This window comes from Gracilinanus agilis, chromosome 1 (assembly GCF_016433145.1).
Source record: "Gracilinanus agilis isolate LMUSP501 chromosome 1, AgileGrace, whole genome shotgun sequence".
In the NCBI taxonomy this organism is placed as follows: Eukaryota; Metazoa; Chordata; class Mammalia; order Didelphimorphia; family Didelphidae; genus Gracilinanus; species Gracilinanus agilis.
In genome coordinates, this window is record NC_058130.1 from 161,083,841 (window position 1) to 161,102,025 (window position 18,185).

The following is an 18,185-nucleotide window of genomic DNA, read 5'->3' on the forward strand; positions in this document are numbered from 1 at the left end:
TCTGAGAGCCCCCTTCCCCTGTTGATTCAATTGACCCTTAAGATGCTGATAGCTTAAAGATTTTTCTCAGGCTTGGGTATAAGCTCAGGAAAACCAAATTCAAATCCCGTCCCAGGCACTTCTTAAATATGTGATCCCAGTCAGATCACTTAAAACTTTTTTTCTCCTCAATTTCCTTATCTGTAAAATGGGGATAATATTATCTATTTCCAAGGGTTATTCTGAGAATCAAAAGAGATAACATAGAAAATTACTTTGTAAAGAATTATTATTTTAAATGAGACACACAAGACAATTTTGGAAACACTTAACTTAGATGAAAATAGGAATCCTTAATGCTTGAAAGGAATGGGATTCTCCCTTGGGGATGATAGTTTTAGAAGGAGGACTTCCCCAATCTCTTAAATCACAACTCAAAGGTAACATTCTTACTCCTAAAGCCAGAATTGAGGCAACAATTAGCAGTTAGGTGAAGTGCTCTGATAACTCAGATAACGGTATCTCCTCATTCTGACTTCCTACTGTTAATAATACATGCTTTGGCCTTTTTTGCACTGACTTATTGTTTTACTAAGTAAAAAAAGTAAGGATATGGAAAAGTTTCTTCCATATTACTCAGTTCTACCTTTTAAATCCATTGTCTCTTTGAAGAACTGAAACGTGTTTTTTTTTTTTCCTATTAGTTGTACGTTTGAAGATCTGCTTTTATGAAACAAATACTTGGTCCACTTTCCACAATACGTACAACTTTATCTAACTTACTGCAAATGCTATTCAATATTTCCTCATTTCCAGATACCAGAAATGTGTCCTTAGTTTGGAGAACCTCTAAAAGGAAAGAATGGAAATATTTGAGATCTAAATGACGGCATTTTATTTATTTATTCCTTGTTTCTAGGACAAAACTATGTCAGCAAAACAGGGGGGAATGATAGCTGCCAAAAAGGAAAAACAAAAACCTTATCGAGAATATCACTCACACCAACAAATATGATGTTTTTTCATGTTATATCACTGCTCTCAGTTCCACTTAGTCCAATATTTCAAAGATCTGTGATTTTAGTTCTTCCCCTAATGCAGTCTCTGTATTTCAGGCATGATGGTCTTCATATGGGCATTCCTTTGGTGATAAATCTTTGTAACTTAGCTAGGCTGGTCCTAGGAGGATGGACATTCAGTCCTATCACTGAGCCTAGACATACTTCAAGTTTTTCTAGCTTGAAGAGTTTCCAAAGTTTATCCTTCTTTGGAACAGCTGTCAATAATCTAAGATTATTTGTATATACCAATAAGGAATTGGAAGATGTTATTGTACTACAACTTCGTAATTCTAGACAGGGCTTATTAAAATTAGATTATATGATAATCTTTAAAGACTAACGAAAAGCTTTTTTAGAAACCATATGTTTTGGGGGAGCTAGGTGGCTCAGTGGGTGGAGAGCCTGGTCTTGAAACAGGTGATCTTGGGTTTAAATCTGGTCTCAGACACTTTCTAAAGCTGTGTGACTGGCCAAGTCATATAACTCCCATTTTTCTAGCCCTTAACATTCTTCAGCCTTGGAACCAATGCATAGTATCAATTCTAAGACAAAAGATACTATATATTTATATAGTCCAGAGTTGACTATGTCTCCAGTTTTTTAAACTAGGTGCTATCTTTTTAGAAAAATGTATTTGTTGCATAAAAACACCCATTTAATTTCTTCTCTTCACTTCTCTGTTAGAGAAGGTATCATGTGACAAAAAGATATATGCATATATAAAACTATGTCTTACTTATTTCTTTTTATCAGTTCTTTCTCTGGAGGTGGGCATGTACAAATCATTCTTCAAATAATATTTCCATTGTATATTGTGTTCCTTTGGTCCTGCTCATTTCAGTCTTCATAATTTCATGTCCATCTTTCCAGGTTTTTCCAAAATTAAGCTACTCATCATGCCTGACATGGTTAAATAGTATTCTACCACAATCATAGCCACAACTTGTTTAGCTATTCCCCAATTGATGGGCATCCCTTCAATTTCCAGTTCTTTATCACCACAAAGAGAACTGCTATAAATATTTTAAAAACAGGGTATTTTCCTTTTAAGTGAAATAAACTTAATAAAGATATTGCTGGATCAAACAATATATACAGTTTTATAAATATTTGAGCATAATGTCATATTACTCTCCAAAATGTTTGAATCAGTTCATAGTTCCACCTACAGTTGTCCTCAGTTTTCCGTATCCCCTCCAACATTTGTCATTTTGCCCTTTTATCATTTTAGCAATCTGATAGGTATGCATTGTTGCATTTCCCTTATCAATAATAATTTTGTCCATTTTTATATAGCTATATATGGCTTTAATTTCTTTATACAAAAACTACCTGTTCATATCTTTTGGCCATTTGTCAATCAGGGAATGGTTCTCATATTCTCCTACATTTGGCAAAGATTTCTACATAATTTAGATATGAGAACTCTTCGAAACTGTCTCTTAAAAATATTTTCCCAACCAAGATAACAAAGAAATAAAGGAGTGGGGAGGGAGGGGGTACTATAGTATAATTCTTGTCTCTTTCCATAAATCTTATATAAGGGATATATTAAATATTAATATATATACATATATATATAATTAGCACACTACCATTTTCAGTTTTTCCCTCTCGATATTTCAGTGAGTCAAATAATTGTCATTAGATAAAATATCAGAGAGGTTAACAGCACCTAACCAGTAATCAGGTGTTTAGGGTTGTTATGAGGAAGAGTATAGATGACAGCTTGAAGAATCTTGGACTTCATGGACATTCCATAATGGATTGAAGCTAGGGTTTGAAGAGAGAGTGTGGTTTGACCAAGCTGAAAGAAGGAGGTTTTGGCTGTGTGGTCTAGTTTTGTCAAATATCCAAGGAGCTGACAGAGTGGGACATCACAGAGAAGAAGATACTTCAATCAACTATCATGGCCTGGATAGAGAAAGGTTTTAGATATCTGTCAGTGGGCAGCAGATTTATCTACCTTACTCCCTAAAGCTTTTTGAAGATTAACTGGCTGTGGAAAAAACTTGATCCTGGTTTCCTGTGACATTTGTGACATCTTGGAACACCATGGAGAAGTGTAGTGAGAATCCCACCTCTCCAGCCCTCTCTTATTCTAATTAAAGATTTCATTTAGTTTAGACCCTTAGTTTAGTTAAGTCATTTGGGTTAAAATAATGTAGATCCTGACCCAACTCCCAGTTCCTGAGTTTGTCCTTAGATAACTAGGTTAGGGTGATGTCTCTCTACTGCCCTTACCCTTTAAAGTCCTTATTAAAAAGTGTTTTTTTATTCCTGTTGTGTCTTTCCCTGTAGAAGTAAGATATCCCTGGCTGATTTAGTCACATTGTCACAGGCCCTTTTATATTTGTTTAAGATAGTTATACATCTTCATTTCTTCCCTTCATCCCTTTCCCCTCAAAAGAACCCCTGTGTGTGTTTGGGTTTATTCACCCACTTAAGGGTTCATATTTTTTCTTTAGGTTTGCAACAAATATTCAAAGCCACATCTTCTGACTCAAATTCTAATTCTCTATCTACTTTACCATTACCTAAAAATCAATTTCTCATTGACTTTTGGGGTACTATACCTTCCTAGATACTAGAATAGCAAAATAATCCCCCAACAGCACCAGATCTGGAATACAAGAAATCCTGGTTCAAATGTCAGCTCTTAACTATCTACCTGGATGGCCTTGAATAAATCATTCACTTTATATGGACCTTCATCACTTTGTCTATAAAATAAGGTGATCAGACAAAATGATCTCTACAGTCCCTTTCTGATCTATAGTTATGAAACCACTCTTGGCAGTACAGTCATCCAGATACAAGTGATCCAATATTATAGCCTGGTTGTAAATCTCCTTATCTTAGACATAGGTCATTCCATTCCACTTAGTGTTTGTAAAGAGTTTTATTTCCAAGGTACCCACCTACTCGTCACATCAAAATTATTGGAGGGTGTTGTAGGAAGAAGAAAATGTGTATCTGAGAGAAATTCAGGAGCACTGATTAATCCTTTTCATTGAAAACAGTATAAATGCTGCTAAATAAGATATTTCTTTGAGGGTTACATATCTTGAAAGAACAAAATGACAAATGATTTATCCAGGGATGTCTAATATCTACAATGCAAATGATCCAAAAAGCACTAAAGCCCAGGAACAAGATTCATTGCCCTAGGTCAATGGATTATACAAGCAAGTCTGTTTCTATTCTAAGAAGGAAAGGAAATGAGGAGCAAGGTAAAAAGTTGTCTGTTCTGTATATTGCCTTGTAAGAGATATTGATAAGAGAAATAATGGCCTTCCCCAACCCTCATGTCTACATCAAGTTAGCATACCCAATTGTTGCAAGAATTATATTAAAATATAATTGAGAAATATTTATCAAAATAACTAAAAATCCAATAGAACAAAGAAAATATTAATAATATATGGTTTCCTATGTCAATGTGTTTTAGGCAGGGTGACTTAGGGACTATTTAGAGGCCCTTGAGTTTGACACCGCTGCTTTAAGGGACATAAAAAAGGTTTCTTCTGCTATGTAAGTAAACATTGCATATAATTTGCTATTGGCCTATTTAAACCCATCCTGCAGGAGGAAGAAATGGAAGCCTGAGAAATTTCTGATTTGGGACTAAGTGATTTGTCCAGTTACATAGTCAGTGTCAGAGTTGGAATTTGAACCCACAACTTCGGATTCCAAGACCTGTCCTTTCTCTGATATACTGTACTCAGCCTCCACTGCCTCAATTTTAAGTTACCATCCACTATGTTTTCAACATCTCTAATTCTAAATAAAAATTAACACTGCTTATATCATTACTTGGGCAGAAGTACTAAGAGTAACATTAAAATATCTCAAGATGATAAATACATGATGGTATACATTGACAACCTTGTTTTATGAAACCCGACATTTCTCTTTACACCATGGGAGCTTGCCTTTAAGAAACTCCTAGATGGATCCTTGTCCCAGACTGAACAATAAGTCATCAAGCTCCCTTTGAGCACTCAGAATGGGTGTGATAGAGGCAGTCAAATCTAAAGTACCCTTTTTGGCTTAGGCTTCTCCCAGATACCCTAGTCTCTGGCTACAGCCTCTTTCCCAAGTCCCTATGTAACCAGTCAGTTGTTTCTCTTTGGATTTATTCCCTCAGATATAAATAGAATCCCAAGTTTTTTAGCTGGATGGAAATTTCCCATTCTTAGTGTTTTGTTCCCAGAGACCTTGTTTACAGAATCTCAGAGCTGGGTGTGTAGCGTTGTGTGTATGACTCTATGTGCTGGCCATAAGAGCATTGTCTCTCTTGTCCAGATTAAAGAAATGTTCTTTTGTAACTGCTCTGGTGGTTCTGTGTTTTGTTTTATTTCTTTCAGGGTGACAGCACAGATACTCCCTCCACCGGTGCAGGTTGTACCTACTCATTCTTTATTATTCACCTCCATGTTTATCCCATAAATTCTCTAGAGAGTACTCAACTTGAAATCATAGGAGATGAGTTCAAAATCCAGCTCTGCTATTTACTTCCTATCTGTGCAGCTTTGGGCAAGTCAATTACTTGAGTTTCACTTTCCTCACTTATTAAGTGAGAAGGTTGGATGAGATGATCTCTGGTATCTTTGAGATCTAAAACCATGGTTCCATAATCCTCAGAGGAGCTGCTAACATACTAAAGGTCTTTCACTCGTCATTGAATATTCTGTGGCTATCAGACACCAAACTATGTACAGGGAATTTCTGTTTGGATTTTTCAGAAGATGAAAGTCTGGCTACATTTCAAAATACCATAATCTTACATTTAAATCAGACTTCATAAATCATATATTGTTAATATAACTTACACTTTATTTTTAAAGCACTTTCTCATCCCTTTAATCCATCTGATCCTGATGATAAACCTTTAAAGTCACCATAGTAGTTTTCTCATTCCATTGTACAAGTGTAGACACAAAAATCTAGAGAGAATTTAAAGTAGAAGTATGAACTAATACACAGTGAAGAAAGGAGAACTAGAAGAATAGTATACACATTGACAGCATAAATCAAGGGTACTTGACCTGGTTCAATGGGCCTTCAAGGGGTCTGTCATACCAGGAGTGTTAGTGAAAGTGAATGAAAATACTATTTCTTTCTTTTCACAAACTTTTGTTTTCTTTTGTATTCCTCTGTATTTAAAGCTATCAACAGACAGTCAAAGCAGTGAGAGAGAGACAGAGTGAGACAAAAACACTTAATTCCTGGTATAATTTCAAATTGAGTTAAATATAAAATTTTAAAAATCATGCCCTGGATACCCATTGTAATATTATACTTAGCTCCAAAACAAAGGCCCATTTTTTTTATCACCAAGATTCTTCTGGTGATCATATGTGTTTTTAAATCATGGAAAACTATGTTCACTTAGTTAAGGTTGAGGATCAAATGTCTGAAATATTTGACAAACAACAAATAACAGTAATAAATGGTATAAAGGATGTTAAAAATGTATGTCTGTAGGGGGAAAAAGATGGTCCAGTCACAAAGCATGGACAGAGGACACCCACACAATCCCCTGGTCAAACATCAGAAGATTTATAGGAAGGTCCTTAGATTGGTTGGTAGTTCCATGTAGTGGATTAGTGGACAAGCATGGACAAGAGTTGCACAGAATTAAGTGAAAAGGTAGAAACTCTAAAAAATCAAAGAGAGTAAAAAAAGGAAAGAAAAAGCATTTGTTTGTTAAGTAAAGCTAGGATCTGGGTTTTAAAAAGAACTAGTGGATTATGTAAATAGTTAACTAGTTTGATTTAAAAAATAAGAAAGAAAAACTAAGTTACCATTATATAAAGATTAAAAGGAGAATCATCTCACCAGGAAGGGCTTCTGAGATTTCCAGATTAGATTAGTTATCAGACTCTCCCCTCAGGACCCCAAAAAACACTCCAAGGAATTACTGTCAAGAATTTGCCATTACATCTATTCCCTGAAGCAATTATCTTATTTTTTCTCTCTCATCTTTCAAATAATAAAGGCTGGTTAATTTTTGAATCAAATGGACTCCTGTCCTTAGGATAGAGATTCCCAAATGAATGCTTATTCTGCTGAGAAGAATACATTAACATTCCCTTTGTTTCTTCCTCCGTTTTTAGTGTCTTTCTCTTATTCAATTCTGGTCAGGTGGAATCAGATACTTGGGAATATGGTGGGTTGACACTATCTAAAACCAAGGGTCAATATTGTATAAGATGAAGAAAGTCTAAAAGCCTTTCTAAATAGATTGGGGTAAAGCAAGGGTGCCCATTATTACCACTGCTATTCGAGAAAGTACTTATAATGTTAGATATAATAAAAAGAAAATGAAATTGAAGAAATAAGCACATGAACAAAACTACCACTTTTTACAGATGATTAAAGGAACCCAAAAGTCAAATAAAATGGAAATGATTCACAAATTTGACAAAGTTGGGGTTGTAAAATGAACTTCAATAAAACTGGCAGCATTTCTACATATTTCCAACAAAAATCAATGAGATAGAGTCCATTCACAATGATTACGCAATATGTAAAATATTTGGCAATCTAACTACTAAGACACCACAAGAACAAAAATACAATAATAAGGGACTCTTTACAAACACATCTAAATGATTGAAGAAATATTAATTACCTATGATTAGGTTATAAAAATACCATAATCATCAGAAGTCCACCTAAAATAATTTACTTGTTCGGTGCCAAAACCAAACTGACAAAAATTTTAAAAGATCAGGGGGCAAACTAATGAAAACTGCCTAGAATCCCCAGTAATTATAACTGTCTAAATCACTAAGTATTATAGAAATACTAAAATAATCTAAGGCTCCACTTCACACTCAGTTGGTTAAGATATAAAAAAGGAGAAAATTACAATTATTGGTGGAATTGCTAGATAATAGGCACATTGATGCATTGTTGGAGGAACTCTTATTTTTCAGTCATTCTGGAAAACAATTTGGAATAACCTCTCCAAATTCACTGAACTGTATATACTTTTAGACCCAACCATACCCAAATAGTTCTATATCCAAGAGAACAAAGAAAGAAGAGGTCCCAAATATATAAAAATATTTATAGCATCTCTTTTTTTTTTATTACAGTGAAGAATTTTAAACTAAGGCAATACCTCATCAAGTGGGGAATAGTTGACCAAATTATTTCAATACCCGACACTATTTTTGTTGCCTTTTCCTGAATATTTTAACCCTGAAGGGTATAATTACAAATTAAATTTAGTCATTAAAATATAACAAAGTGGTGTTACAAATCTAGCACTAATTATATGAATCATTAGTGAATCTCTCCAGACATATCAATACATGGTTCACAACTATATACTGAACTCTTAGTGGTTACTCAGTACATATTTCTTGAATTTACATAAAAAAAAGAAAATCTATTTAGGAATATGCCAGGTACATAAGACTTCACATACATAATATTTATGTTAGTGGCATTTTATATTGAAGTAATTATCTTTTAAATTGTCCTAACTCTAAAAATGTCAACTTTATTTGCTTGAAGGAAAGAGTCTGATCTTCAAACCAATAATGATTTCTTATAGAAAGCATGGGAGATGGTATATACAAGCTATTAGTTAGACTTCTCATCTGACCTGTGTCCTCAACTACTACCTGACTAGTGCTTGAAGCATATATCCTTTTGCCACAATATTTCTACCAAGATGGCCCCAAAAGTTCTTTATTACTCACTCTCCAGATGATTACAGAGGATAAAGGAACAGAATGTAAATACCTTTAAGATAGGTACTTAGTGGAGTGAATAAAGCAATGGTCTAGAGTCAAGAAGTCAGAGTTCTAATCTGGCCTCAGAAACATACTAGCTTTGTGATTCTGGGCAAATCACTTAACATTTGTTTGCCTCAGTTTCCTCAAACATAAAATGGGAATGATAATAACACCTATTGCAAGGATCAAATGAAATAATAATTATAAAAGTGCCTAGTGAAGTTTATGGCACATAATAGGCATTATATTAATATTTGTTGCTTTCTCCCTCCCTTTTATTCTTTTTTATCTGTATTCCTAGGTCTTAGCAAGTGATTGAAACATAGTAGATACTTATTAAATAATTGTTGATTTAGCAATGTATGATTATGAATGTAATAGAGTAATGTTATGACAAGAGGAATAGCTAGAAAACAAAACAAAACTGGCATAAAATGGTGTATCATAAACTGAACAGAAAAAAGGAGACTAAGTAGGTTAATATCACGTACATACATATAAATAAATTTTACAAATTTTAAGCTTTGAGAAAAAAAGAAGTCTAAGGAGTACAATAACCAACCAAGATATCACAGGGTCACTGATGCAGCATGCCACCCACGTCATAAAAGAGAGGTGATGTCTTGGATGCTGTGACCTTACTTAATTATGCCCTTCAGAAACTGCCTGACCTGACCTTCAAAATGAGGGAAAGGATGTATCAGATAGAAATGTTGGTTATCAAATAGCCAATCCAATACTAATTTTCCTTAACCAATCCAGGTTTTCTCTTTCATTTATAATCTCAAAGAGAATTAGCTGCAGGGATTCTGGGAAGATAGCAGCTTAGATGGAGCAAATTTAAAATCTCCATACCCTTTCCACACTGAGATAGAAAAAGAGGTAGAAAACAATGAGCTTCAAGAAGAAAGAGGACCAAATCTAAAAACAGGACAGAGCAGGGGGATCCTACTGGTGGACAGCTCAAGAGGTACACCAAGAAAAAGTCTTGAACTCTTGAACTGTTGGGTCTGAGGGTATAGAAGAGGAATCCCAGAACCCCTCCCCACAGGCTATGCAGAATCTCCAGTGGCCCCTGAAATTTGCAGGCGCCTCAGGCCTGGAGAGAGGGCCTTGCTGGCATCAGACTCAGGGAGTTAAACACAGGCACTGGGGAGGTGGCTAGAGGAGAAAGTCAGAGACACACAGCAAAAATGCTCGGAAAATGGCAACTTAGATGGAACAAAATTTCAGACTTACTCTTTTACCACACTGAGATAGAGAAGAGAGCACTTTGAAAGGAAAGAAAACCAGGCCTAACAGCGGGACAGAGCAGAGGGACACTACTGCTGGACAGCTCAGTGAAAACACTCTATCTATATTCCTGGTTCTTGCATAGAGTGATATAGAGTGAGGCATGTGCTCCTTTAAAATGACAGCAGTCCAGGGGGCAGCTGGGTAGCTCAGTGGATTGAGAGCCAGGCCTAGAGACGAGAGGTCCTAGGTTCAAATCCGGCCTCAGCCACTTCCCAGCTGTGTGACCCTGGGCAAGTCACTTGACCCCCATTGCCTACCCTTACCACTCTTCCACCTATAAGTCAATACACAGAAGTTAAGGGTTTAAAATTAAAAATATATATATAATCTCAGAGAGTTGCCTAGAAGCAAGGGTGTCAAAACAGGGACAACATTCCCATTTCCAAGTGAAGCCAGAGTCAGCTTAAAATACGACTCAAAAATATTCAACAAAATAAATAAAAATACAATATAACAGATAAAATTAATATGTATTTTCTAAGTTTATATGTGGGTTACAGGAATTTTTATGTATGACTTAATCACCCCCCCTTTCTATTTGAGTTTCACACCCGTGGGCTAGAGCACTAAGTAGTGCAATTGTCCAGAGTCAATATCTGCCAAAGGTAGGACTAGAGGAAGGGTCTTCTGGGATCCAAGGCCAGCTTTTTACAATGCCACTGTATTTCAAACTAAACAAGTCTAAAGTTGATCTATTTCCCATTTCCAACCTAACACTCTCACCAGCTCCTCCTCCAAAATTTTCCTATTTCTGTTCATGGCAACAGCAATCTGTCAGACCCAATCTTAAAGTCAACTTTAATGACTCCTTTCATCTTCCCTATCTACTTGATTACCAACAATTAACAACAATAATACATGCTTTACTGCTCCCATTTTACAGATTCAAATAATAATAGGTCACACACACACATATATACATACACCCTTTAAGACTTTCTCAAGGAACTAAGACTCAAAGTAGAAATGATTTGTGGCAGCTCTGGAACTCAAGACCAGTCTTCTGACTTCACAATCACCTTTTCCCCCATTATGCCAAATTCCAAGACCTAATAATTCTACCTCCAACGTTCTTTCACCTCCATTCTCTTCCCATTTCTCACTACCACCATTATTTCAAGTCCCCATTGTCCCTTTTTCCATACAAAAGTTTAATTGATCTTCCACTCCTTACTCTGCCTTTCTGACTAGCTGAACACCACAATCAAATTAGCTTTCAAGATATTCAGCCATGATGATGCTATTTCCCATATGACAAATTTCAATAGCTCTCCACTGCTAACTAGATCAATTTAAAGTCAATGGGTGTGGACTTTAAAACTCTCTTGATCTAAACTAATTTATCTTATTCTACTTCCTTTCCTGTAGTCCACACATTCCAGTCAAATTTGACTATTCTTTGAACCCTGAATGTATCCTATATTTTTCTGCATTTCCATGACTTTTACTGCCATCAGAAAAAAAGTCTTTTCCTTACTCCCCCTTCTCTGTCTAATAAAATTTCATAAGTCTTTTAAGATCCATCCAGAACTGATCTCTTCCTTCTTTGAGATACTATAAGCTACCACAGACTTTGTACCTCTTGTATAATAGTATAATTATCACATTCTATCTTATATATGCTTATTTCTTTCATTTTTATGGTACTGGGAGGTTCTTGAAGGCAGAACACATACTATGCTTAGCCAACAGTATTTATTAGCAGTAGTAGTAACTAATAAGAATAGGGATCAGCTGGGTGATTCAGTGGATTGAGAGCCAGGCCTAGAGACAGGAGGTCCTGGATTCAAAACTGGGCTCAAACACTTCCTAGCTGTGTGACTCTGGGCAAATCATTTAACCCCTATTGCTTAGCCCTTTACACTCTTCTATTTTGAAACCAATACACACTATTGATACTAAGTTGGAAGGTATGGATTTGAAAAAGAAAAATCATAGTAATAGGGATAATAATAGTTAGCCTTTATATAGTGCTTTAACATTTGCAAAATGTTTTATTAAAAATTATCTTGTTTTATCTTTGAAACAACCCTGGAAATTTATTTTCCCATTTTACAGAAGAGAAAACTAAGACACAGAAGAGTTAAGTGGCTTGCCCAGGGTTACACAGCTATTGAGGGTATGAGGTTGGATTTGAACCCTGGTCTTCCCTACTCCAACTCCATCCACTGAAAAACCTTACCACCTAAATGAAAACAAAAATGATACTGAATGAGTTCATTTTAATAAGACATAATAATAAAAATCACTGAGTAGATAAAGGACAGAGAGAAGAGGAAGAAGCTATTGAATGAAGATATAATACAGAAGTGGCATACATGTTCTGCTTAAGCCCTACAGGCATAAACGACCTCTTCTGCACAACAGCTAACCTTGTCTTTAGGTATGAAAAAGCGTAGACAGCAAAGCTAAGGACCATGACTCTTAACATTCCCTTCTTATACTTTCTCTCCTAAAGCTATAACTATGCGGAAAATTCAAGCCACAAATATGAAAAAGAAAAGAACTCATTTGTTTCAGGAAATAATTCTTAACTCTCTGCCACAGAAACAATGAAAAGCAAACCACCTTTGCCACTTTCCTTTGGCAAAGTATTTCTTTTTCATTTTGCAATCTGTAAGACAGGTATTGTAGGAAGAAAGAACCTGAAGTGAAGAGATCTGGATCCAAGTCCCGCCTATATCTCTTACTAACTATGGATCCCTGGGCATTCACTTAGCCCCTCCTAACCTCAGTTTTCTCATCTGTCAAAAAAAAAAAAGGAGTCATTCAAGCATTGAATAGCCCTGAAGCAAGCATCTATTGTGTGCTTAACTGTGATAAATTTAGATGAGACAGTCCTTGACTATATGAAATTTATAGTTCAATATACTTGGTCTTTGTGGATATAATCAAATGAGATACTGTTAAAACATTTTATAGCTGGACAAGTAGGTAGCTCTGAGACTAGAGAACCAAGCTTGGAAATGGGAAATCCTGGGTTCAAATCTGATCTCAGATACTTCTTTAATTGTGTGACTCTGGGGCAAGTCACTAAACTCTAATTGCCTAGACTTTACCACTCTTCTACCTTGGATCTGATACTTAATATTGATTCTAAGACAGATGGTAAGGTTTTAAAAAAAAAAAAAAGATATTTTATAGTACCGTATTGTATAAGAAGCAACATGATGCAATGGAAAAAGTCCTAAGCTTTCCATTTTGATGCTGTCACTTCTCTTTCAGAGCCCGAGGAAACTAAACACTGGGGCCTCAGTTTCACTATTGTAAAATAAAGTTTACATTAACATACCCCTTTGGGTTGAGGAAATTTCTTTTTTAACTATATAAAGTTACAGAAATATGAATTATGAAGATCTCTGAAGTCAGAAAACTAATTTTAAATATCTTTGTGCCTGGCATAGTATTCAATATTTGTTATATCATATAATACAGGAAGATTCAATATTATCATAGTGCAATACCTTCCTTTATACCACATATTCCTCAAGTGTTACTTTAATTTCAAGAAACCATATGTGGGCAAAGTTGATATTTAATAAAATTATCCATGAACCATTATGTCATGTTAACTATATTTTGTCAAGTCTGGAATTACTATATTTTCTTCTAAAGTGTATCTTCATAGGGTAAAAATATTATATGTTAAATTTTTCTCTCTTGATGAATGGCATGATATTATTATTACCACTTTACAGGCTAAAAAAGAATATCTGACAAAATTAAGTCCTAAAAGACTTATGAAGTCATTATTTTTGGTATTATAGATTAAAACTTGTTCAAATACATGAGCTGAATCAGATTATTTTCATTCTGAAATCTTATAATATAATGTTTATATCATAAATATGGTGAACAGACTTAAACTCATACAATTAAAATAATTTTAATTTAATAAATTTAAATTAAATTAAATTAAATTAATAAATTTTGCACCTCAGTACGTAAATTCTGTTGGAATAAAACCCCTATTTCTTAATTCATTAAGACGCTTCTGCCAGCACTTAGAACAGCACCTGGAACATAATAGGCACTTAATAAGAGTTTACTAGCTGAATGACTACTACAGAAATCAATTCCTCTTACACCTAACTTAGCTCATGTTACCAGGAACTAAAGGGTTTTCTCAGGAAGTGTTGTTCCATCTTAGGTTTGGTAAGGAGACAGAAAGCACCAGGAAGTGAATTAAGTTTCCAACTTACCAAATACAACTGGTGGCTTCCATGGTTACAATCAGATGAAACAACTCAATTCAGTTCTTTTCCACTTGAACAAGTATAGGAAGGCAAATATTGTACTTGTTAATCTCATGTCTGAAAGGGGTGGTGCTTAGAAGCCAAACCCAAGCAGGTGACATCGGCAGAGCCCATTAAAGTTAATAAAGTTCAAAGTTTATGGAAAGACCCAATTTCTGTGGTATAATAATCACTATTAATAAGGGTTGCTAGCCTGTACTTCAGAAACAAGTAAATATATATTTTCTTACATAGGCACTTGGGTGTTTATCATTTATTAATTTTTAAAAGATGGCAAATTTGAATAAAGGACATTCATTCAGTAGTTTGTGACTTTTTTTTAGTAATTTTAATATATTGATTTTCTTAAATGAATTACAGATGTGATAAGACTTCACCCTGTCAATGTTAGGATCTGTTGTTTTTTTTAATTATTACTTTTGTAATCCAGACTAAGATCAACCTAAGAAACAGGTGAAACAATCCAAAGGAAAAAGAACTAAATCTCCATATTATTTTAAAAGCAAGATAAAGTACCTTGGGGTATATCACCTATCAACCTAGGCAAGCTAAATTATTTTAGATTTGATTTAAAAGTCAGTTCCAATTGAAACCCTTTTGCACAATCACCTTGACTTAAAGGGGTAGGTAGGTGGCGCAGTAGATAAAGCAGTGGGTTTGGAGTAGAGGAGACTCATCTTCCTGAGTTCAAATTTGACCACATAAACATACAAGCTGTGTAATCCCAGAGGCAAAGTACTTAACCCTGCTGATCTCAGTCCCCTATCTGGGGAAAGGGATGAGAAACCACTACAGTACCTTTGCCAAGAAAATCTAAAACAAGGAGTCGGGACAGCACCACAACAAAATAACTTGAAGTTGGAAAGAACCTTATAGGTCATCTAGTCCACCTGCCCTGCTTTACAAGGGGAGATTAATTATGAAAAGTTTCTTTCCTTATATTCTCTCTGCCCAATTCCTCTGATAGTGCAATAAATCATTCCTTAATAGATTATAGGAAAGCCAGATTGGATCTACCAGAGAAAGGAAGAGGGAAAAGGAAATGGGTATTTCCCTGAAGTCAGCTGAGCCCAGGAACTTGGGGCATCAGAGGAAGCCCACTCATTCCTCATTTGCCTTGTTTTTATCAAGTGTAGTTTCCTTTCACCTCTCTTTCAGGCCACATAGTGTCATGTGGTACATTTTTGGAAGGGGCGAATTTTGCCAACTAAAATGCTAGTTTTTCCATTCCACAATAAAAGAAAGAAGCAACTTAAGTACATCTCATTAAACACCCAAACAAGAAAGCAAAAAAGTTTACATTTCAGAAATTAAGAATTAATGGAGTGGTCCCCCAAAACCTTGGAAGGGAAATGAATTTCTGAAAATATAAACCAAAAGGGCAATACTATATGGTTAGTCAAATCTCCTGAAGAAGGTGTGGGCAAAATGATAATAATAATAATGATGAAGAGCAAAGAGACTACTAAGTAGACAAAACTATTTCATGTTATTCTCAAGAGAGTGCTTTAAAGAGGAGAGAAAAAATACCAAAGGGAGAATAGGAAAGGGCAAGAGGGATACTAATTTCACTGAGTTTTAAAAAGTAGTAAAATCACTGATCTTGAAGTTAGAACACCTGACTTCCAGGTGCGGCTTCCACACTTACTTAGTTGTGTGACTGGGCAAATTATAAACTCTCTGAACCTTGACTTCCTCCTTTCTAAATTGGAGGTAATCAACTACCTCTCAGAGTTTAAGGGACTCACTAGGTGCATCCTCAAAGGGCAACGTTAAAATGAGTTATTGGAGTTCTCTTCTCCCTTCTGTGTAGTTAACGATATATCCTGATCAAAAGGTCAGACATTCTCACACACAACTCATACTTTCAGAACTTGCTTGCTCAGCTCCGTTCTACTACGTAACTTAGAAACACTGAAATGGAAAGGGATGGGGAAGGGTGATGAAACTTTAGAGGGAAGGGGTAGACTTCCACATAAGACCTCCGGGAAGGAAAGGAAAAGAATCAAATGAAGAAAACCCAGAAGAAAAACTGCAGTTGATGCTTTCCCTGTGCCCCCGTTTCTTACTTACCTAGGGATGAACTTGGCTTCCTCCCCAAGCCGGACTTGGAAGTCATTCCACGCTTGGCCCAAGCTCTCCATGCCCCACGGAGCAGCCCAAGCCGCTGCCTCTCCCTCCTCTTGTTCCTTGTCCATGTCCACCGCAACTGCAGTCTGTGCCAGCTCCAGCTGCAGCGGCCGCTCGCCCCAGCTCCGCCGCCGCCGTCGCCGGCTGGCTCCTTGAAATCCGCGGGCGAACTCCTGGAAGGTGATCGCCCCGTCGCAGTCGGCGTCCAGCCGCTGGAAGATCGCTTCGGCCTCTTCGGGCCGGACCTTCAGCTCCGCGCACAGGGCACTGAACTCTTCCCGTTCAATGCGCCCAGAGCGGTTCGCATCACAGGCAAAGAAGAGGGAGCGGAGCCGTCCAAGCTCCTCTGATTCGCTGTCTGGATCCATCCTGCCTAGGTCCTGTTCCGTCCCAGGTGGCTCAGCAGCCCCACAGGCGGCAGCCACCTACTGTGACTGGATGCCAATCCCGCCCCGTCCCCCTTCACCCTCCTCCCCCGCCTCCAGGCAAAGAGTCTAGGGAAGATCTGGGGACACCTGCTGGAACTGCTTGCGAGTTTGGCTGGCCAGGCTAGTTCTGTCACTTGAGAAAAGGTCCCATCAGGACAAAAGCGCCTCTGTAGCTGAATTTCCAATCAGAAGCTCCCGCTGGCTGGTTACTCCCTAGGAAGAGTATTCCGCAGACCAAAGGGGCTAAGGGATCAGCACCACTCTTCTCAAACTCAGCACACTTCCTAACTAATATTCGCCGAGATCCGGGGGGGCTAGCAGCAATGCCAGCCCAAGGGAGTGAAAGCGCAGCTGCTCCCAGGCCAACTTTCTCAGGAATGGTTCCACGGCTCCTCCCCCGCCTAGGACTTTCCCAATAGCTGGGGCGGAGTGTGGAGTCTTGGATATCCTAGCCTCCTGGGGCTCTCTTGGTTGGGAGGGGGTCTCTATTTGGAAAACTGGGAGTGAGGAGGCGGCAGGTGTAGGGCTTCTGGAAGCCAGCAGCTTCTCCCTGGGAGATCCTCAGTTTCCTCCCGCCCCATTCCCAAACAGCTGTTGATCTTCAGGTCAGTACACACATTGTTATCCAACCCAGCCCAGTGCTCCATGTGCCAAGAGGCTCTGCTGGCAAGAGCGAGGGGAGGTACTGAGCCAGAAAGGAAGAGGAAAGGGGACAAAAATTACTTTCTTATCGTCAATCTCGTCTGCCTGGTGACACAACTTTCTCTATCCCAAATCTTGTGATATCAAGTTGCCATTCTTTCTGCTGAGATTCTATATTGCTCTGCCTCACAAGAAAATTAAGGCAGAATCTTACCTATCTAATATCTAAATTTATTGTCTAAATCATGCATAATGCAATGCATAAGATGTTGCCAAATTACAGTATTTGAGCAAAAATAAATACAATTCTGTATCAGCCTTGGAGGTCCAATAATTTTATTTGACAAGTTTTATTATAGGCCAGGGAGTGAGGAAGAATGAAAGGAAGGAGGGGTTTATTGTCACCAAAACCTTAGATAATGATGATGATAATATATGATATAATGTTCACTTTCTAAGTCTAAAGGTAGAACTGAGGAGACCTTTGCTGCCCACAGCCTAACTAGATTTCCAGAATTTTAGTGATTGCTCTTTGGTGCTTCCTTGTGGTATAAAGGTAATCATGGGTGCTAAAAGAGAATCCTAGCAAAGTGAAAGTTCTAAGAAGATCTATCATGGGATATGTATGTATGGTTC

At 37.0% G+C, this 18,185-nt stretch overlaps 1 protein-coding gene across 1 annotated transcript in view; it reads right to left on the minus strand.

The window, feature by feature from the left end:
* The window catches only part of RASEF (RAS and EF-hand domain containing), a 118,492-nt gene extending 101,645 nt beyond the window's left edge, over positions 1-16,847 (minus strand). The window contains exon 1 of the mRNA XM_044657234.1: positions 16,423-16,847. Coding sequence (XP_044513169.1) covers positions 16,423-16,847 — 425 coding nt within the window. The remainder of the gene's footprint in view (positions 1-16,422) is intronic.
* Between the last annotated feature and the right edge of the window lie 1,338 nt (positions 16,848-18,185).